The sequence below is a fragment of the Heterodontus francisci genome, chromosome 3 (assembly GCF_036365525.1).
Source record: "Heterodontus francisci isolate sHetFra1 chromosome 3, sHetFra1.hap1, whole genome shotgun sequence".
Classification (NCBI taxonomy): Eukaryota; Metazoa; Chordata; class Chondrichthyes; order Heterodontiformes; family Heterodontidae; genus Heterodontus; species Heterodontus francisci.
The window spans coordinates 117,564,774-117,585,993 of NC_090373.1; the positions used below are offsets into that span (position 1 = coordinate 117,564,774).

Below are 21,220 nucleotides of genomic sequence, written 5' to 3' on the forward strand. Positions count from 1 at the left end.
AGGTCTGACAGGCCTCCTGCCAAGCTCCCAAGACCAGCAACTCTTCAACACAATGGGTGTGAGGTTTATATTGTTTTACCAAGACAAGCTAATGATTTGTTTATTATTTACAGTCTGTTGGAACCAACTTCAAAGCTAGTACATTAGCATATTAACTGCATATTGTCTCAGACCCCATGTCTTTTAAACTTGCAAGGATGTGCTTATACTTTAAAATGCAGCATTTAAAGTAACTCTTTTTCTAAATTCTATCTGTGGAAAAAAAATGTTGGAAAGCCCCCAGAACATGACAATCATACTTTATTATCTCATAACTCCTTCATCCTCTCATCTGTCGTCTTCCTTTTTTCCAGAGCCAGAGGCAGATGATTTGGCCTGTGGTGTCGGAACAATGGGGCTCCTATTTTGTGGATGGTGTCACAGGGCTGGAGGGTGAAGATGAAACTCAGGTGCACACATGGTGCACCAGCAACATTAACACTTACAGCACCATCGCTATTCCCAGCCTGCAGGCTATAGCAGGTAAGAAAGAAAAGAGTAACAACAGGTTATTGCAGAATCAGTATGGTTGGAGCTAAGAAATACAAATGACAGTAAAGACTGGTGGGAGTAGTTTATAGGAACCCTAACAGTAGTTACCATGTTGGACAGAGCGTAAGTCAGCAAATTAGAGAAGCATGTAACAATGGTAATGCAATAATCATGGGGGATTATAAGCTTCATGTAGCTGGTCAAACCAAATTGGCAAAAGTAGTTTGGAGGATGAGTTCATGCATTCAAGACAGTTTTCTAGATCAATATGTTGAGGAACCATCTAGGGAATAGGCTATTTTAGATCTAATGTTGTGTAATAAGACAGGGTTAATTAGTAATCATTTATTAAAGGATCATCTGGGAAAGAGTGATCATAATGCAATAGAATTTCATGTTGAGTTTGAGGTTGTTATGGTTATGTCCAAAACTAGGGTCTTAAATTTAAATAAGGCCAATAATGTAGGTATGAGGGGCGAGTTGGCCAAGGTAGATTAGGACATTAGATTAAAAGAATGTTAGATGAGCAATGGCTAACATTTAAAGAATTAATAATTCTAAACAAACATACTTTTCTTTGAGAAGTTAAGGATAGTATTAGATTTCAAGAGGATTAGCTTACAATGATGCCAACATGAATAGTAAGCCTGAGGAATGAGAGCTTTTTAGAAATCAGCAAACGATGACCAAGAAATTGACTAAGAGGGAGAATATAGAATATGAGAGCAAACTAGCAAGAAGTATAAAAACAGATTGTAAGAGCTTCTACAAGTATCTGAAAAGGAAGAGATTAACAAAAATAAATGTGAGTCCATTAGAAGCAGAGACAGGAGAAATTATAATGGGGAATGAGGAACTGGCAGAGGCATTAAGCGAACATTTTATATCTGTCTTCAGAGTACAAGACACAAAAAGCATACTGGAAATATGGTGAACCAAGGGTCTAGTGAGAATGAGGAACTTAAAGTAATTAATATTATTAAAGGAAAGGTACTGGAGAAATTCATGGGACTAAAATTCAGCAAATCCCCTAGACCTGATGGCCTTCATTCTTGGGTTTTAAAATAGGTGGCTACAAAGAATGCTGTTTTTCTGGAACTCCCTAGATTTTAGAATGGTCTCTGTGGTTTGGAAAATAGCAAATGTTACCTCACTATTCAAGAAAAGAGGGAGAGAGAAAATAAGAAACTACAGGTCAGTTAGCCTGACATCAGTAGTAGAAAAAAGGCCAGAATCGATTATTAGGACGTAGTAACAGAGTGCTTAGAAAGTCCTGATATGATTAGGCAACGTCAACATGGGTTTATGAAAGGGAAATTATGGCTTGACAAGGCTGTTAGAGTTTTATGAGGGTTTAGCTAGCAGGGTAGATAAGGGGGAAACAGTGTATGTTGGAATAAATGGATCAGTTTCAGGTTGGCAAGTTGTAACTAATGGGGTTCCATAAATATCAGTGCTTGGGCCTCAGCTATTTGTAATTTATATCAATGAATCATATGAGGAGACCGAGTGTAATATATCCTAGTTTACTGATCATCATAAGGGCGGCGCAGTGGCTAGCACCACAGCCTCACAGCTCCAGCGACCCGGGTTCAGTTCTGGGTACTGCCTGTATGGAGTTGGCAAGTTCTCCCTGTGACCGCGTGGGTTTCCGCTGGGTGCTCCAGTTTCCTCCCACAGCCAAAGACTTGCAGGTTGATAGGTAAATTGGCCATTATAAATTTCCCGTAGTGTAGGTAGGTGGTAAGAGAATGATGGGAATGTGGTAGGGATTATGGGATTAATGTAGGATAAATGGGTGGTTGTTGGTCGGCACAGACTCGGTGGGCCGAAGGGCCTGTTTCAGTGCTGTATCTCTAAATAAAATAAAAATACAAAGCTATGTGGGAAAGTAAGCTATGAGGAGGATGCAAAGAGACTGCAGACAGTTTTCGACAAGTTAACTGAGTGGGCAAGAAGGTGGCAGATGGAGTATCATGTGGAACAATGGAAAAGCAGAATATTTTTTGAATGGTGAGAGATTAGTAAATATTGGTATCCACAGGGATTTGGGTGTCCTTGTACATGAATCACAGAAAGTTAGCATGCAGACACAGCAAGTAATTAGGAAGGCAAATGATACATATTAGCTTTTAGTGCAAGTGTGTTGGAATTTAAGAGTATGGAAGTCTTGCTGCAATTGTATAGGACATTGATGAGACCACACCTGGAGCATTGTGTACAGTTTTGGTCTTCTTATCTTAGAGGGAGTGTAACAAAGATTTACTCGATTGATACAGGGATGAGAGGTTTGTCCTATGAAGAGAGATTGAGTGGAATGGGCCTATATTCTCCGGAGTTTAAAAGAATAAGAGATGATCATATTGAAACATTTAAAATTCTTAAAGGGCTTGACAGAGTAAATGCTGAGAGGATGTTTCTCCTGGCGGGAGGGTCTAGAACTAGGGATCACGGTCTCAAGATATCGGGTCGGCCATTTAGGACTGAGAGGAAAAGAAATTTCTTCACTCAGTCAGTTCTGAATCTTTGGAATTCTCTATCCCAGAGAGTTGTGGATGCTCGGCTGTTGAGTATGTTGAAAGCTGTAATTGATAGATTTTTGGACAGTAAGGGAATCAAAAGATATGGAGATAGGGTGGCAAGGTGTTGAGATAGAAAATCATCTTATTGAATAGCAGAGCAGACTCAACGGGCTGTATGGCCTATTCCTGCACCCATTTTTTTTTTACCTTTAATGATTAAATATTTTATTGTTTATGGTGCATTTGTTTCTTTCACATATGGTACTATTGTTAAACTACATCTTTTCTATGACTGCTTTAAATAGAAACATGTTTCAGTTGCGGTGTGTGTGATTTTTCTACTGTCCTTAAATGTTCAGCATAATGATTTGTAGAATGTCATTTTAGAAAAAAAAATGTTTTGCACAAATAAAGAAACAAAATAATACATCAGCAATGCAACATTTGAAGTATACAACTTAATACAATTGATACTGCTGCCAATAACAGTAAAAGATTGCTAGCATAATTTAAGTGGAGTGGCATTAAATGCTGTTTCACCAGATCACCTTTACACTAACCTGGTGATGTAACTTTCCATTATTTATTGAACACATGCAGACATTTGAGCTCTGAGTTTCAGATGAAACCAGAGCACCCATTGGGTGATTTTGTTGACAGCATCAGTCAACGGGCCTGATGTGGAGGTGTTGGATTTGCATTGGCATCTACGCACCCTTTGCATTTGGTGGCTATTACAATTTACCCTTTTTTTGCTATTGTGTTCATGGTTTGCCTGTGGTTTTCATAAACAGACTTTTTTATAAAGCAAAGCCACGTCTTTAATCTCTTCTATTCAAGGATGTGAATAGTTAAGGTGGAAGAACTAACCCTGAATTATAAGTTGCTTTCTGGACAATACTTGGGATGTCTACCACAATCAGAGAACACAGATTTAAGTTATAACCACAATCTTCTGTTGTCTCAGCAGGCAGGAAATTTCTCCATTATGTGGCCACTGCATACAGGTTAAAACTGCTATATCCTGATTATTCTCAGCTGAAATAAAAGACAAAAGTAAGATATCATAAAATAGTTCAGCAAAGAAGGAAGCCATTCAGCCCAGCGAGTCTGTGCCAGCTCCTTGCAAAAGCAGTTGAGTGAGTCCCGCTCCCCTATCTGTTCCCCACAGCCCAGCACATTTTTTTCTCTTCAAGTGCTTATCCAATTCCATTTTCAAAGCCACAATTGAATCAGCCTCAACCATACTATCAGGTAGTGCATTCCAGATCCTAAACACTTGCTGCGTAACAGAAGTTTTTCTTCATGTTGCTTTCGGTTCTTTTGCCAACTCCCTTAAATCAGTGTCCTTTGGTTCTCGACCTATCTGCCAATGGAAACAATTTCTTAATATCTACTCTGCCTAGACCAGAGGTCTGCAACCTTTTTTACCTGAAGAGCCTTTATTTAAGAATAAAATTGCCTGAAATAAAAACTATTGGGACTCGCAAGATGAAAATTCAGCATTTCTAAAGCAAATACATGACAAATTGCCAAGTGTCTCTCGTAGAATGCATAATTCGCATATATAATAAATAAAATACATGCATTAAATTTATGCATCAATAGAAAAAAAAATCAAAATTAAAATAGACCTAACTCAAAATTATTGTGTTCTAAAACTAACTTTAACGTATAGAATTCAGACAATTTTGCCGGCTATTGATACTCGTGAAAAAAAAGCTTCGAATAGCACATTCAGAATAATTTATTATCTCAACTATATTAGAAACACTAATGGTTGCAACCATAAAACCGATTCTTTGAATCACAGGCAATATCTATAACCATTAGAACAGATTTATTTGGAGAACGATAATGTTTCTTGTTGAAATAATCATTTGAAACCATAAAGTGTTGCATAATTATTAGCCTTTTATCCCCACAATAAAACACAGTTCTTACTTTTTTTGACTTAATTTTTTTAGGCTTTTGTCATGTTAATGCAATCCAACCGGAAAAGGTTGGGAGCTGCAAATGAGATGTTAAAGAGCTGCATGCTGCTCTGGAGCTGCAGGTTGCAGACCCCTGGTCCAGACCCCTCATGATTTTGTACACTTCTACCAAATCTGTCAACCTTCGCTAAGGAAAACGACCCCAGCTTCTCCAATCTACCCAGCTAACTGAAGTCCCTCATCCCTGGAACCATTCTCGTAAATCTTTTCTGAACCTCCTCCAAAGCCTTCACATCCTTCCTAAAGTGTGATGCCCAGTATCAGTACAGTAACTAAATTTACATAACATATATTTGATCTCCCATAACACACACAGTAAGTCAAGAGTATACATGGATAGAATTGGATTTCATTGTGCCCATTTTACAGTCATAAAACCAGCACAACAAGGCCCAGTTTCAAGGTCTATCATCCTGCACCCCAAGGACACCCGAACAACACGTCATCCAAAATTTGGTCATGCCATTATTGAGGCCTCTTGCCTATGCAATGAGGGGCCGATCACTTTGCCTGCCTGTTTCAGGTGGGAGGCTGCGTGGATATCAAAATCTGACTTCCATGCCAACTGTAGGATCTGAGGGTAGATTCTCCCTCTGTGCGGTTTTCAGGCAACAGGCGAGCTGATATTCAATAGGTGACCTTATCCATTTTGAGGACCAAGCTTCATTAACATAAGGCTAACACATGGCGGGCAGAGAATGCCCTGGCTGCAGACTGCTGTAATATCGAGTGGCCCAGCTAGTCGCGTGATCCAGAATATGGTCACTCCTGGAGTTACTGTTCATGGTTGGGAGAGGACTCGGTGCGATCATTGCCAAGGTTGTTTTTGTGGAGCCCAGAGGGGCACTCCACCTCCGAGTCCCACAACAATAAATTACAACTTACCTACTGGGCTCCTTTATGGCTGGACTGGCAGCTGCAGCACGGTCCGCCAGTGCTGAGTCCTACTATGGCATTTGGAGTCCTATGTATGTCATAAGTTTCTGATGTGCATGGTAAAAGGACTTACCTCATGACTTGATCCCACCATCTCCACCCAGGCCTGACCTTGAGTCAGTCAATATGCCGCTTCCCCACAACCTGAAGAAAATTGAGGCCTTCCGATGCTGGCACGCTGGAAGCACTGTTTCAAAAGCCTTTCACCTGCAGGTACTCAGATCATTGAAATGTGTTAGCTATTTACCTTGCTAGATTTTTGCACAAACCTTTCCATTGGAATTAGGTAATTTTCATTTTACTTCTGCTTCAAAACCTTTAAGCAGCTCAGGGAGGGGCTGCACAGTGCTCAAGGTGGGAGTCAGATTGGCCAGCTAGATTCAAATGAGCTCTAAACCTGAAAAAGACTCGGGTCTCCCAATGCTGAAGCAGAGTCCATGAAAGGTGTTAAAAAGGAAATAGATAAATATGTGAAAAAGAAAATTTTTAAAAGCTAGTGGAAATGACAAAGAAATGCAACTAAATGATTTAGTTGGAACAAAAACAGAAAATACTGGAAATACTTGGCAGGTCAGGCAACATTTGTGGAGAGAAAAGCAGAGTTAATGGTTCAGGTCTGTGACCTTTCATCAGAACTCTTTTTGAAAGCTGGCCTAGGCCATATAGTGTCATGTACTGCAAATTTCCACAATTCTGTGATGACCTAAGCAATAATAAACATGAAGATCCCCAGGTTTCATTCTCAGTCTGTGTTAATTTAAATAATCTTATCCAGGGTGGCAGTTGTAATCCTACAATTCACTTCAGCACCTCCCCATTAAGACAGGGAAGATCAGCAGTGCTGATTTGCTATACTGTGATTTTGGCTAGCAGTGGGATCTGTCAACAATGGATGAGAGCTAATCAGCAATGGCAGTGATGCTGCTTGCAGTTAAATAGCCAGTCAGTATTCACTCGTCAATTAGGCAGAGTATCAGAGGATGTCTAGCACCCATGGAACTTATACTCTTTCAAAGAGTTCATGACATCAGGAGAGAAAGGGAGAAAATTGGTAAAAGAAGAAGCATTCGTTTTATCTGAGCTAAAATTCAAGTATTGGCCAAGCCTGTTGAGTTTTTAAAAATGGACACTTCCCTGGGCCATTATCCATTGGGTGAAGTTGATGAATATTCATGTTGATTTCTCTGAGTCAGGAACTTCTACATGCTCATCCTGGGAAGAAAACATATGCCATTTGTTACAGACAGGTGACAGATGAAAGGGATGGCTCCCCCTTTTCCACCTCTTGACTGACTGAAGACAGTGTTTTTTTTAACCCCTGAATGTTGTAACTTGTCTGTTCTTGTCAAGAACAGATAAGTTACAGGATTTCTCAAAGTTTTAAAAGAAAGATAAATGTTTATTGTACAACACCTGAAATATATGCAACCACACCCACTCTCCCTCACATACCAATACACACACACTTAAGAAAAGATAGAGATTATAAAGTAACATGCGTTTTGATCTTATGACTTTAAGAGTTCTCTGTTACACTTGTTTTTCCCCGTGGTGAAGACTTGATACAGTGCAGGCCTGTAATCTTTTCCTTTGTTCACTGAACAAAAAACTTGGGAGATTTAGAAGGACAGATGCGAAGTTGCAGATTTCTCTTGTTATATTCCAGTCAAAGTTCCATGGCGAAACCCTGGTACAATTTCTCAAGTGGGGAGTTTAAGGCCGGATCCAGTTTCTGCCTATATGTAGCTTAGAAGCTGGTGATGTTAGGCAGGATCCTTTCTCTTCAATGGCAAAGATGTTTCTCTCTTTCTTTGTCTGCCCAGAATATACCTTTATTAAAACTCCTTATCAGAAACGCAGGCTGGGATTTTATCCGTGTGACAGGGGTCTCGAGTCTGGCCTTCCACGGGATCAAGGACACTGGTGTCAGAAGTCCTGCCCTCTGAGAGCTGCAAGCCAATCAGAGGCTGGCAGCTCTTTAACTGAGCAGTGTCCATGGAGGCGGTGGCTGCTGCTGGTGGAGCACCTACCCAGGGCCCAGGAGTGGTGCTGGACACAGGCTGCAGGTAGGTCAGGGGGGGAGGGGTCTCACGGGGTGGGGGAATCACAGGAGAGTGGGGGTCAGTAGCAAGAGCAGAGAGGTGGCTGTCAGTGGTTCCTTCCCTTCCTCATGCCAAGTTCCTTGTCCAGGCACAAAATGCCTTTTAATGAGGTCCTGTCCCACCCACCGGAGCCTAAGGCAGCCCTCACAGTTTTTTGTGCCACGCTTCCCATGCAGCGATAGGACCACCTGCCTCTCGGCTAATTGCAGCGATGGCAGGAAGAGGCCTTTAATAGGGCATTAATTGCCCAATTAAGGGCCTCAATTGGCAGCAGGGCAGGAAGGCCGTTCACAGACCTTCCTGCCCTAGACTTAATTTTGGCAGAAGCAGGAAGGTGCCTGTGTTGCCCTCGCCACCATCCCACCCGATTATATGCACTCATCGCCTCCAAACCCTCCACGGGGGAGAGCATGAAATTCACCCTCTAGTTTCTGTTATATGACCAGAATTTCTCTTCCATTGAATTCATAAATATTTTCTGATGGTTCGGCTATGGTCAGACACTGGAGTTTGGATGTTGGTCAGACACTGAGGTTCGGATGTCACTCAATCGCTTACCATTCTGATAAAGTAGAGCTTTTCACACCTATTCTCTGGCGTTCAAGCTTGGAGTCAAAATGTTGGCCACAGTTCTGTTAACCCTATTGGTTGGAAAGATGCAGCCATTACCAGAAAGGGCCGTTTGCATCTTAATGACTTATGAAAGATAAGTCTAGAAAGATTGTTTGTAATTTAAGGACTTTGCCGAGACATGTTCAGACATGAAAATTAGCTCAGGGTTCTTGCAGTTTCACGTGTATTGGCAGGAAAGAAAAGTCACCTGATCTGTTAAGTCCATTTTGTTTTACAGGAAAAATGCCCATTTCAGGTTTATTTCGTAAGTTTATTTTATAGTTCATAAGTTCATATTGTGTGACAATTAAATCCCCAGAAATAGGAATGCCCCTCCCCCAACTACCAATGGACCATTTCTGTCACAAGACCATTAACCTCGAGATGTTCTCACTGGCAAAGCCCTGGCTTTCAATTTGGCAGGCTGATCTCCATCACTGAAAATGTATGGGTTAGCCTGTCGATGAAATGTTGCTCAGAGCCATCAAAATGAGAGTGAAAATCGACCCCAATTATGATTGATCCTTGCAGAGAACCAAATATATTTCAGCACTACAAAGAACTGTGGACTCTGAAAATGTTTTGTGTTTTATAATTCCTTTGAAGAAAGGACTGTCAATCAATTATTATCAAAGGAACAATAGCACTAATGTTCACAATATAAAGGCTATCCCTGGAAATGCTGATGTGAAGGGAAAAACACAACAGCCAAAAACCCTCAGAGGCAAGATCTCTGGCAAAACCTGGGGATGCCAGATTTCTGTTCAAAGTCCTGCCAATTTGCACATGGCCAGTCATGGGCAGAACTTCTATCTGCCTTTAAACAGCTGTGCCAACAGAGGGGCTGAGGCCAAGGGGAAGGAATTTCCTTGACCCCAGTCCCCGTATCACTAACCAATCTGGACACTGAATTGAACCCAGAACAACAGTCATTTCAGTTAAGGTCCAGGCCTCAGCCCTGGCCAATTGCCTGCAGAGAAAATGATCTTCACTGATGATACAAAACTTGGAAGTATTGTGAACTGCGAGGAGGATAGTGAACTTAAAAAGGACATGGAAAGGTTGGTAGAATAGGCGAACAAGTGGCAGATGAAATTTAATGCAGAGAAGCGTGAAGTGATTCATTTTGGTAGAAACAACACGGAGAGACAATATAAAGTAAAGGGTATAATTCTAAAGGGGGTGCAGGAGCAGAGGGACCTGGGTGTATATGTGGATAAATCATTGAAGGTGACAGGATAGATTGAGAGAGTGGTTAATGAAGCATACAGTATCCTGGGCTTTATTAATAGGAGCATAGAGCACAAAAGCAAGAACTTTATGTTAAACTTGTAGAACAACTCTGGTTCAGCTTCAACTGAAGTATTGTGCCCAGTTCTGGGCACCACACTTTAGGAAGGATGTGAAGGCATTAGAGAGGGTGCAGAAAAGATACACAGAATGGTTCCAGGAATGAGGGACTTCAGTTACATAGATAGATTGGAGAAGTTGTGACTGTTTTCCTTGGAGAAGAGAAGGTTGAGAGGAGATTTGATAAGAGCTACTCAAAATCATGAGGGGTCTGGACAGAGTCGATTGGGAGAAACTGTTCCCATTGGTGGAATGTTGTAATTGACAAAATAAGCAACAGCGACACAAGGAAAAGCTTCTTCACACAGAACGTTTAGGATCCGGAATGCACTGCCTGAGAGTGTGATGGAGGCAGGTTCAATCGAGGCATTCAAGAGGGAATTGGATTGTCATCTGAAAAGGAAGAATGTTCAAGGCTATGGGGAGAAGGCAGGGGAGTGGCAGTAGGTGAATTGCTCCTTCAGAGATCCAGCACAGACGCAACAGGCCGAATGGGCTCCTTCTGTGCTGTAACATTTCTATGATTCTATGTTGGCTGGTCAGTGAGCAGTTTGCCAACTGTTCGTCAGACACACAAGATAATGGTCATTGTGGGGTCAATGTCTGCTGCTTTGGTCCCACAGAATCTGGAGCACACACTTCTTCCAGAAATTATCAATGTGAAATAACCATGAAAATTCCTTTATTTCAGACATCAATCATCAATAAGCTTTCTATCGACTGACCTCCAAACATACAAAATTGCTAGTTGTCGCAAGATGCGACACCACTGAGGAAAAGAGAATTAACTGTTTATATTAATTGTGATGAACCAAAAGGAAACCTTTGAAATATGACCTGAAAATTTAGAAGAAAGCATTTAAATCATGAACCAAACTATAGCCCACAAAAGGTGCATTTTTACCATTCTGTAGGTGGTTAGGAATAAATACATGCCAAAAGAAAACTCATATCCACAACTTTCACCTCACTCAGCAAACGTGAGAATTCCCAATTGAAGAGCTGCAGGACTATTGTTTTTATAGTTGCAGACTGAGAAATGCCTGGCCAACTTAACAGAGATACATTTCTTGGGCGTACAAAGATAACTAGAGTATTTCATCACCACTGGCTACACATTCCTAACTTACCATTGTAATTTCCAGTCCCAGTTTTGTATAAAAGATTTCAGATTTGCTCATCATCTTAACTATTATACGTTGACAGGAGAGAGATCACTATCCTCTACTTAAGTTTCTTAAAATGTTAGATTCCATTGTTGCAGGCCAGCACCATTATTTTCTGTACAACTGTGGTCTCAGCATTTTGCTATTAATTCTTCGCACCTCTGAGTTTTTGGAAATGTTTCAGTAAAATGAAAAGTCTGCATGATTTTCTTGTTCTGACATGCCTGTTCAGAATTTTTAACTGTACTTCTTAAACGTCTCCTGCAGCTGCTAGGCCTAGAGCCACATCATTATGATTTCTATCTTTCTGTCAAAATGATGAAGGACTGCAGCTCTACCTGTCATAAGCAAGGAATATAAGAATGTGGTGACTGAACTTTCAAACTACTAAAATAGACATTGACCTAGAAATTTAGGTGCACCCATTTGTTGACACTTTGTGGTACATGTAACACTCCATGAGCCTGAATGGTGAGGCTCCAGGTACCCCCGTTCTTGGGCCTGAGGCCTCATTTACACTGAAGTGGGGAGCTGCCAAATGCAACAGGCAGCTTGCAGGAGTGGTATGATGAGGATTTGAATTAGAGATACAGCACTGAAACAGGCCCTTCGGCCCACCGAGTCTATGCCGACCAGCAACCACCCATCTATACTAATCCTACACTAATCCCATATTCCTACCAAACATCCCCATCTGTCCCTATATTTCCCTACCACCTACCTATACTAGTGACAATTTATAATGGCCAATTTACCTACCAACCTGCAAGTCTTTTGGCTTGTGGGAGGAAACCGGAGCACCCGGAGAAAACCCACGCAGACACAGGGAGAACTTGCAAACTCCACACAGGCAGTGCCCAGAATCGAACCCGGGTCCCTGGAGCTGTGAGGCTGCAGTGCTAACCACTGCGCCACTGTGCCGCCCTTGAAAACCATCAGTTAAGTTTGGAACGGAGGGTGACCGGGTTGGGAAGTAGGAGGAGGGAAAGGTAGCAGTGGTATTCGCTGGCAGGGCGGGGAGTAGCGGCAGCACTGACACTACATTCAGGTAAATATTATGCATGCCTTAGCTTCTCTAAGTGCAGCCAGCACTGGCAATCCAGTCTTGAAGTGGGTGCCTCAAACAGACATAAAGTCTCTTATTTGCATATACAAAAGGCCTAATGCCTCTTCAAGCATGGACACTGCATGCCAATTTTTGTTTGGCCTTTACCAATATGGTGGGTGGTGGACTCCTGGCTCAGAATGATAGTGTGCTTACTGCCCACCATATTATAGGCTCAGCAGCCTACTTAATTCCCAAAGATTTGGTGCCGTGTAGCCCAATTTCTAGGCCACCATCTTTATTGAAAAATCTTTTGCTGATATTTCTTTCTATGAAGGCATTGGTAGTAGATTTTACATTCTCATTAACTGTAAACCAGTTGCACACCAATACATCTTAAATTAGCTTCTAAATTGTTGAAGGTGCCAGCTGCTTATTTTATGATCCATCACTCAGCATTCCCTCCACCGCCGCCTCCCTGCTCCCCCGCACCACCATTTATGCTGTCCTCCCCATGTTTGCAGTTATTTGACTTTAAAAACTATCCCAGTCATCTGCTCTGTGCAACAGTGATATTTGTGTGAATTTTCGCATGTATAGAAGAGTAGATCACAGTGTATTTGGGGAAAATTTACTGCAAGCAAGAACAGTTGAATTTGGCAGCTTTCACACAAGGAGCACAAACTAGAACTGAAAACCCTCAAAGGTCTGTAGTGTCTCCCATTGGGTCCAAAAAGTGAAAAGGCCCAAATAATCTGTGTGATTAACCTTTGGTTTTGTGCTTTATTTCCACTAACCCGAAGGTAGGTTTTGCTGGACCAAATGGTGTAGTCACCATCGAACACCTTCCAAAGCAAACTGAAATAACAATGCTTATTTTTCCCTACTATACCTCTGTGCTTGAATCTTTTATATCAACTACAATAATCAATGCTTGATCAGCAGTGCAATTTGACTTTCAATTTTTGACTGAACAGTTACTCAATTTTTTTTCTCACAACTCTGCTTCATGTACATAATTGATCCTTAATTTGAAATCTGTGTTATCTTCATTGTACCTTACTTTGTGGCTCTGAATCTGCCAACAAATTCTGTGGTATATATAAAACCTTTGTGTATAAGATCAGAATGCTTTATACATAGAGTGTTGCACAAAACCCCAGAATTAATCAAGTAAATCATCACTGTCTATGAGACCATCACTGGGGGAAAGAATATAGAATGCATCAGTTGCATTTTTTTCTCTGAAGGTAACTCTTATCAATTAAAGTTTATTTACAGGCACTACTTGAGCTTGCCATTGATGTGGGTCACTTATCTGCAGAGATCTGAAGAGATTCCCTCCCTAAACCTCCCCAGCTCCCAAGATGAGGCATTGAGCTGAGTTCTTTTATTATTCATTCTTGGGATGCGAGTGTTGCTGGCAAGCCAGCATTTATTGCCCATCCCTAACTGTCCTTGAGAAGATAATAGAACTGCTGTCTAGATCTGCTGCAGTCCTCGTGGTGTAGGTAACTTGGGTGCAAGTCATAAGCTGTTATAAGAAACAACATTTGTGACCATACAGAGTGATCGCAGAAATGAGTGCATCACTATCAGAGTGCAAATGTCGGGATTTTGGTGCAAGTAGAAATTCTCTGGTAAGTATTTTTCAGGTTGAAATTTAGTTTAACATTTAGAATTTGATTTAAAGCTGTAAAAACAGTAAAAGAAACTGCAAGCTAGTTAAGCTACCTAGTTAACAACAACTGCCTGTCAGTGTCAGTTAACTGTCAATCAGCTGAAAGTGGTTACCTGAATAGGAATTAATTACTATGAGCAGGAAGCTGAGTTAGCACTTGTAACTTAGGTGTAAGTCAGAAGCTCTATAGAAATGAACAGTATTTGCCATAACACAGAGTGATGACAGAACTGAGTGCGTTGTTAGCCGAGTGCTAAATTTGCGAATTTGGTGCAAGTGGAAATTCTGTGCAGAGGGGGAAGGAGGTGCTGCTGCTTTTATACTTTTTTAATCTCCAGTAGATGGTGAATGTTTTGTTGTAAACTTTAAGTTTATTGCTGTTAAGTTAATTAATAGTCTAATAAATAGAGAAATGGCAGGGCACCTCAGTCCTGTGGAATGCACCCTGTTCCATGTGAGAGCTCCAGGATACTTCTCATGTCCTGGATAACCACAAGTGCAGGAAGTGTCATCAGCTGGAGGAACTGAGCTCCAAGTTTTGGCGCTTGAGCGGCAGCTGGCATCACAGAAATGCATCCCTGAGGTTGAGAGTTTCATGGGTAGCACGTCTCTGTGCAAGCAGAGAGGGAATGGATGACTACCAAACAGTCATGGAGGATCAGCTAAGTGGTGCAAAAGTCCCCTGAATGCATCTTGCTCTTTAGCCAGTATTCAGTTCTGAATACTAGTGAGGGCCATGGTTCCTCTGGGGAGTGTAGCCAGAGCCATTTCCAAGGCACCACGTGTGGCTCAGCTGTGCACAGGGGGAGAAGAAAGATCAGGAAACTTGTAGTGATAGGTGATTCAATAGTTAGCAGTTTCTGCAGCTGGGCTTTATAAGTAGGGGTAAAAAGTACAAAAACAAGGAAGTTTATGATTAAATTTGTATAAAACACTGGTACGGCCTCAACTGGAGTATTGTGTCCAGTTTAGGGCAACAGACTTTTGGAAGTATGTTAAGGCATTAGAGAAGGTGCAGAAAAGATTCAGGAGAATGGTTCTAGGAATGAGGAACTTCAGTTACGCAGATAGGTTGGAGAAGTTAGTGCTGTTCTCCTTGGAGAAGAGAAGATTAAGATGAGATTTGTTAGAGGTGTTCAAAATCAAGCGGGCTCTGGACAGGGGGCGGCACAGTGGCGCAGTGGTTAGCACCGCAGCCTCACAGCTCCAGGGACCCGGGTTCGATTCTGGGTACTGCCTGTGTGGAGTTTGCAAGTTCTCCCTGTGTCTGCGTGGGTTTTCTCCGGGTGCTCCGGTTTCCTCCCACAAGCCAAAAGACTTGCAGGTTGGTAGGTAAATTGGCCATTATAAATTGTCACTAGTATAGGTAGGTGGTAGGTAAATATAGGGACAGGTGGGGATGTTTGGTAGGAATATGGGATTAGTGTAGGATTAGTATAAAAATGGGTGGTTGATGGTCGGCACAGACTCGGTGGCCGAAGGGCCTGTTTCAGTGCTGTATCTCTAATCTAAAAAAAAAGAGTAGATAGAAATTGTTCCCATTGGCCCGAAGGATCCCGAACCAGAGGGCACCTTTAAGATTTAAGGTGATTGGCAAAAGAGGCAACAGCGACAAGAGGAAAAACATTTTTACTCAGCGAGCAGTTATGATCTGGAATGTACTGCCTGAGAGTGTGCTGGAGGCAGATTCAATCAAGACCTTCAAAAGATAACTGGATATTTATCTGAAGAGAAAAAAATTGTAGGGCTAGAGTGAAAAAGGTGGGGAACTGGGATTCTGAGTTGCTCATGCAGAGAGCCAGCATGGACACGGTGGGTCGAATGGCCTCCTTCTGTGCTGTACTCATTCTATGAGATTTATTAATGACTTAGATGATGGGATAGAAAGTAGCATATCCAAATTTATCAATGACACAAAGATAGGCAGTATTGTAAGCAGCGTAGATGAATGCATAAAATTACAAAGAGATAGATTAAGTGAATGGGCAAAACTGGCAAATGAATTTCAATTTAGGAAATGTGAAGTCATCCAGTTGGACTTAAAAAGATAGAACAAAGTACTTTCTAAAATGGTGAGAAGCTAGAAACAGTGGTGGTCCAATGAGACTTGGGAGTCCAGGTATATAGTTCATTAAAATGTCATGAACAGCTACAGGAAATAATCAATAAAGCTAATGGAATGCTGGCCTTGATATCTGGAGGATTAGAATACAAGAGTCTAGAAGTCATGCATAACAAAAACAAGAAATGCTGGAAATACTCAGCAGGTCTGGCAGCATCTGTGGAGAGAGTAGCAGAGTTAACGCTTCAGGTCAGTGGGGGGGCATCCTTGGTTGAGGAAGAAGGAAGACATTTCAGGAGCGCTGTCGTGGAGGGTTGCATCATAGAGCAGATGCATCGGAAACAGAGAAACGGGAGAATGGAATGGAGTCCTTACAGGAGGCAGGGTGTGAAGAAGCCTAGTCGAGGTAGCTGTGGGAGTCGGTGGGCTTATAATGAATATTAGTAGACAGCCTATCCCCAGAGATGGAGAAAGAAAAGTCAAGGAAGGGAAGGGAAATGTTGGAGATGGACCATGTGAAGATGAGAGAAGGGTGGAAATTGGAAGCAAAGTTGATAAAGTTTTCCAGTTCAGGGCAGGAGCAGGAAAGGGCACCATTACAGTCATCAATGTACCGGAAAAAACGTTGGGGGAGGGGGCCTGAGTAGGACTGGAACAAGGAATGTTCGTCATATCCCACAAAAAGACAGGCATAACTAGGACCCATATGGGTACTCATAGCAACCCCTTTTACTTGAAGAAAGTGAGTGAAGTTGAAGGTGATGTTGTTCAATGTGAGAACAAGTTCAGCCAAGCAGAGGAGGGTGGTGGTGGATGGGGACTGGTTGGGCCTCTGTTCAAGGAAGAAGTGGAGAGCCCTCAAACCATCCTGGTGGGGGATGGAGGTGTTGCGAGATTGGACGTCCATAGTGAAGAGGAGGTGGTTGGGGCCAGGAAACTGGAAATTGTCAAAATGATGTAGGGCATCAGAAGAGTCATGGATAAAGGTGGGAAGAGACTGGACCAGGGGAGAAAAGATAGAGTCAAGATAGAAGGAAATAAGTTCAGTGGGGCAGGAACAGGCTGAGACAATGGGTCTGCCGGGACAGTCCTGTTTGTGGATTTTAGGAAGGAGGTAGAAGCGGCTGTCCGGGCTTGCGGGACTATGAGGTTGGAAGCTGTTAGAGGGAAGGTCTCCAGAGGATATGAGGTTAGTGACTGTCCTGTGGACAGTAGCTTGATGTTCGGTGGTGGGGTCATGGTCCAGGGAGAGGTAGGAAGAAGTGTCTGAGAGTTGGCGCTGAGCCTCTGCGAGGTAGAGGTCGGTATGCCAGACAACAACAGAACCACCCTTGTCTGCAGGTTTGATTACAATGTTGGGGTTAGACCTGAGGGAACAGAGTGCAGCAAGTTCAGAGGGAAACCGGTTGGAGAGAGTGAGGGGGGCAGAGAAATCGAGACGGCCAATGTCTCGCCAAAAGTTTTCAATAAAAAGATCGAGATTGGGTAATCGGACAGAGGGATGGGTCCAGGAGGAGGGAGAATGCTGGAGGCGGGTGAGTGGGTCTGCTGGTTGGGGGGAGGACTCCTGGTCAAAGAAGTGAGCCCGGAGGCAAAGGCGATGGACGAAGAGCTCAAAGTCATGTCAAGCATGAAATTCATTGAGGTAGAGGTGTAAAGGGATAACACTGAGTCCTTTGCTGAGTACAGAATGTGCAGCTTCAGAGAGAGGAAAGTCAGAGGGCATTGTTTGTTTCATCATTCATTTTTCTTATTATGTGCCTGCTCGCTGTTTTTTTATGTTTGTGCTTTGGGTCAGGGCTGTTCATTTTCCTGTCCATTATCACCCTCTCTGCACTAACACTTTGTCTTTCAACACACCGTTAGCATACCATTTGCCTTTGCTCTATGACCTTCTGGTCAGTTATCCTCTGAGATAGGGCGGCACAGTGGCGCAGTGGTTAGCACCGCAGCCTCACAGCTCCAGGGACCTGGGTTCGATTCCGGGTACTGTCTGTGTGGAGTTTGCAAGTTCTCCCTGTGTCTGCGTGGGTTTTCTCCGGGTGCTCCGGTTTCCTCCCACAAGCCAAAAGACTTGCAGGTTGATAGGTAAATTGGCCATTATAAATTGTCACTAGTATAGGTAGGTGGTAGGGAAATATAGGGACAGGTGGGGATGTTTGGTAGGAATATGGGATTAGTGTAGGATTAGTATAAATGGGTGGTTGATGTTCGGCACAGACTCGGTGGGCCGAAGGGCCTGTTTCAGTGCTGTATCTCTAATCTAATCTAATCTTGTCCTATCAACACCTTTACTTTTGTTATCTCTTGCCCCACCCCCGCTTTATTTGCTTAAAACCTATTACGTTTCTAACCTTTGCCAGTTCTGTTGAAGGGTCACTGACCTGAAATGTTAACTCTGCTTCTCTCTCCACCGATGCTGCCAGACATGCTGAGTATTTCCAGCATTTCTTGTTTTTATTTCAGATTTCCAGTATCTGCTTTTATTCTCGAAGTCATGCTTCAGCCATACAAAGCCCTGGTTAGACTGCAGCTGGAGTACTGTAAACAGTTCTGAGCACCACCTCTTAGGAAGGATATATTGACTTTGGAGGGAGTGCAGCGTAGATTTACCTGAATGATCCTTGGAATTTGGTAGGTTGAGGGGTAATTTGATGGACTTTTAAAGATATTAATGGGAACAGATAGGGTAGATGGAGAGAAACTATTTCCACTGGTTGGGGAGTCTAGGACCAGGGGGCCACAGTCTAAAACTTAGAACCTAACCTTTCAGGAGTGAAACTGGGAAAGACTTCTACATGCAAAGTGTGGTAGAAGTTTGAACGCTCTTCCACAAATGGCTGTTGATGCTAATCAATTGTGAATTTTAAGTCTGATATTATGGCAAAGTGAGGAGGGGGTCTCAGGCTTCCCTTTTGCCCTTCCTCTTATTTGACTGCAACTAGGTTTATTCCTTTTAAACAGTGGTTGTGCATACCACCTCAGTGAATGTTTTACCTTTTCCCTTGACTGTGATCTTGAAAGAACCAATCAGGCAGGTTTTCTTGAGTTTAAACAAAAAAGAGGTAAGTTTATTATGCTTAACTATCTAACCCCGATTTGAAAATAAAAAATACGCTACACATTTATGCACACATTCATACGAGAATCTCACACACACAAATAGATTACAAAGTGGAAAGTAGATTTTTGGTTGGATTAAAGTCCAGAATAAATAAAAGTTGAAATATACAGTTTGAGATTGGATGATTCAGTGGTTGTCGGCTGGAATTGTACTCCTGACGTCGTTTGTCGGTCAAAGTGCACTTTGTGGCTGGCCTGTTTTGCTCGGGGTTTTCTTGAAGGCAGACTGGTAGGTGGTTCTTTTCCCCTGGTCTCCAGCTGTAGCAATCTGTAGTCTTGGAGAGTCCACAGTCGTAGACGGTTTTCAAACTTGACGTTTTCTGGTGAGAGAGAGAGAGAGAGAAAAAGAAAGGGAGCCACACAGCTTTCTCTGCTGCGGCACACTCAGTTACTGCTTGTCTCTTCTATGTGTTACAAAACTCCCAGTTTTTTCAGAGATGAACAGATAACCACATAGTTCTCTCAATCCCCTTTGTTTTTACTGAGGTCCAAAATCTAAAACCTAAGAGTGCTCTCAGGCGGTGTTGTCAGTGTTTATCAGACTACCCCCCCCCACCCCCCGGGAGGGACTTATGAATGCCTCCAAATGGCTTCGAATGTCCTGCTTGCGAGGATGATCTGGATAATCTCAGTTAGCCAAAGCTTTGTCCTGGCTGGGCTTCTTGTTAGACTTCTGGCTACGGTTAGGGTCTTGTAATGTGCAAAGGTGTTTCCGATGCAAATTGCAGTGGCCATCTTAGTTGCATGTTTTTTAAGTTTAACTGTAAGGTTTTCTCCATTAAAAGTCTAATGTAAATTTTCAACCGATTAATATTTTTCATTTGGCATATAGTGTTTTCTTGACACTGAGATTGAAAGATTTTTGTTATCCAAATGTATTGTGGGATATGGAGCAATGGTGAGTCTATGGAATTAGGTCTCAGATCAGCCATGTTATTGAATGGCAGTACAGGCTCGGGGGCGAAATGGCCTATTCCTATTTCTATGGTGAGAAGGAGTCTGTCCATACTTCTGAAGCAGTCGTGATGACTAGCAAATTGATCTTTTCCATTCCAGTGACGGGAGAAGGGAGAGAAAATTATACTTGAATTGGCTAAACTGGCATAATGCATGGATCAGTCTTTGTGGCTATAATTGGGAATATTGTGTCCAGATCACCTGATCTTGTCACAGTATGCATTTTATCTCTGCTGTCCTGGAGGGGAGAGAGGAAATTGAATCCAAATTCTGTGGCATAGAACTCTCCTATTAAGTCAGCAGTGAGATGCACCTATGGTGTGATGCTGAGCTTAGACAGACCAAGAAGGCCCCAGCTTTGATCCTTCGTCTACATTAAGTTAGCAGTCGCAGCAGTTGGCTTCCACATCCCAAGACTGCATTTCTACTAGTTCACACATTTTCAAGCCTCACATTTATGTGCACTTTACCATTCCGAGTGCAGGGGTAATGATTTTTGACAGAGTCAATAGACTGGAAATTACTGTTAATGATAATAGTGGATAGCACTTAACATGTTTAGTTTTAGAGATACAGCACTGAAACAGGCCCTTCGGCCCACCGAGTCTGTGCTGACCATCAACCACCCATTTATACTAATCCTACACTAATCCCATATTCCTACCACATCCCCACCTGTCCCTACATTTCCCTACCACCTACCTATACTAGTGGCAATTTATAATGGCCAATTTACCTACCAACCTGCAAGTCTTTTGGCTTGTGGGAGGAAACCGGAGCACCCGGAGAAAACCCACGCAGACACAGGGAGAACTTGCAAACTCCACACAGGCAGTACCCAGAATTGAACTCGGGTCGCTGGAGCTGTGAGGCTGCGGTGCTAACCACTGCGCCACTGTGCCGCCCTATGTGTTAGCTATTCTTCTAACTCTTATTTTAATAGGCATACATCAGCCTATTCATTTCGGTTTTATCTGCCAAGTTGCATTGTAAGACCATGCAACTACTTTTATTTTCACATTTAGGCTATCTGCAACTCTTCCAGGAGGAACTAGTTGTGGCTTGAAAAAAAAGATTGATAGTCAGCTCAAAGTGCTGGAAAATGCACAAACTATCAAACATCAAAACGTCATGGCGGG

General features: G+C 42.5%; 1 protein-coding gene across 1 annotated transcript in view; it reads left to right on the forward strand.

Annotated features, from left to right (window-relative positions):
- Nucleotides 1–21,220, forward strand: part of nt5dc1 (5'-nucleotidase domain containing 1) — a 706,882-nt gene that overhangs the window by 655,472 nt on the left and 30,190 nt on the right. The window contains exon 11 of the mRNA XM_068025581.1: nt 354–522. Coding sequence (XP_067881682.1) covers nt 354–522 — 169 coding nt within the window. The remainder of the gene's footprint in view (nt 1–353; nt 523–21,220) is intronic.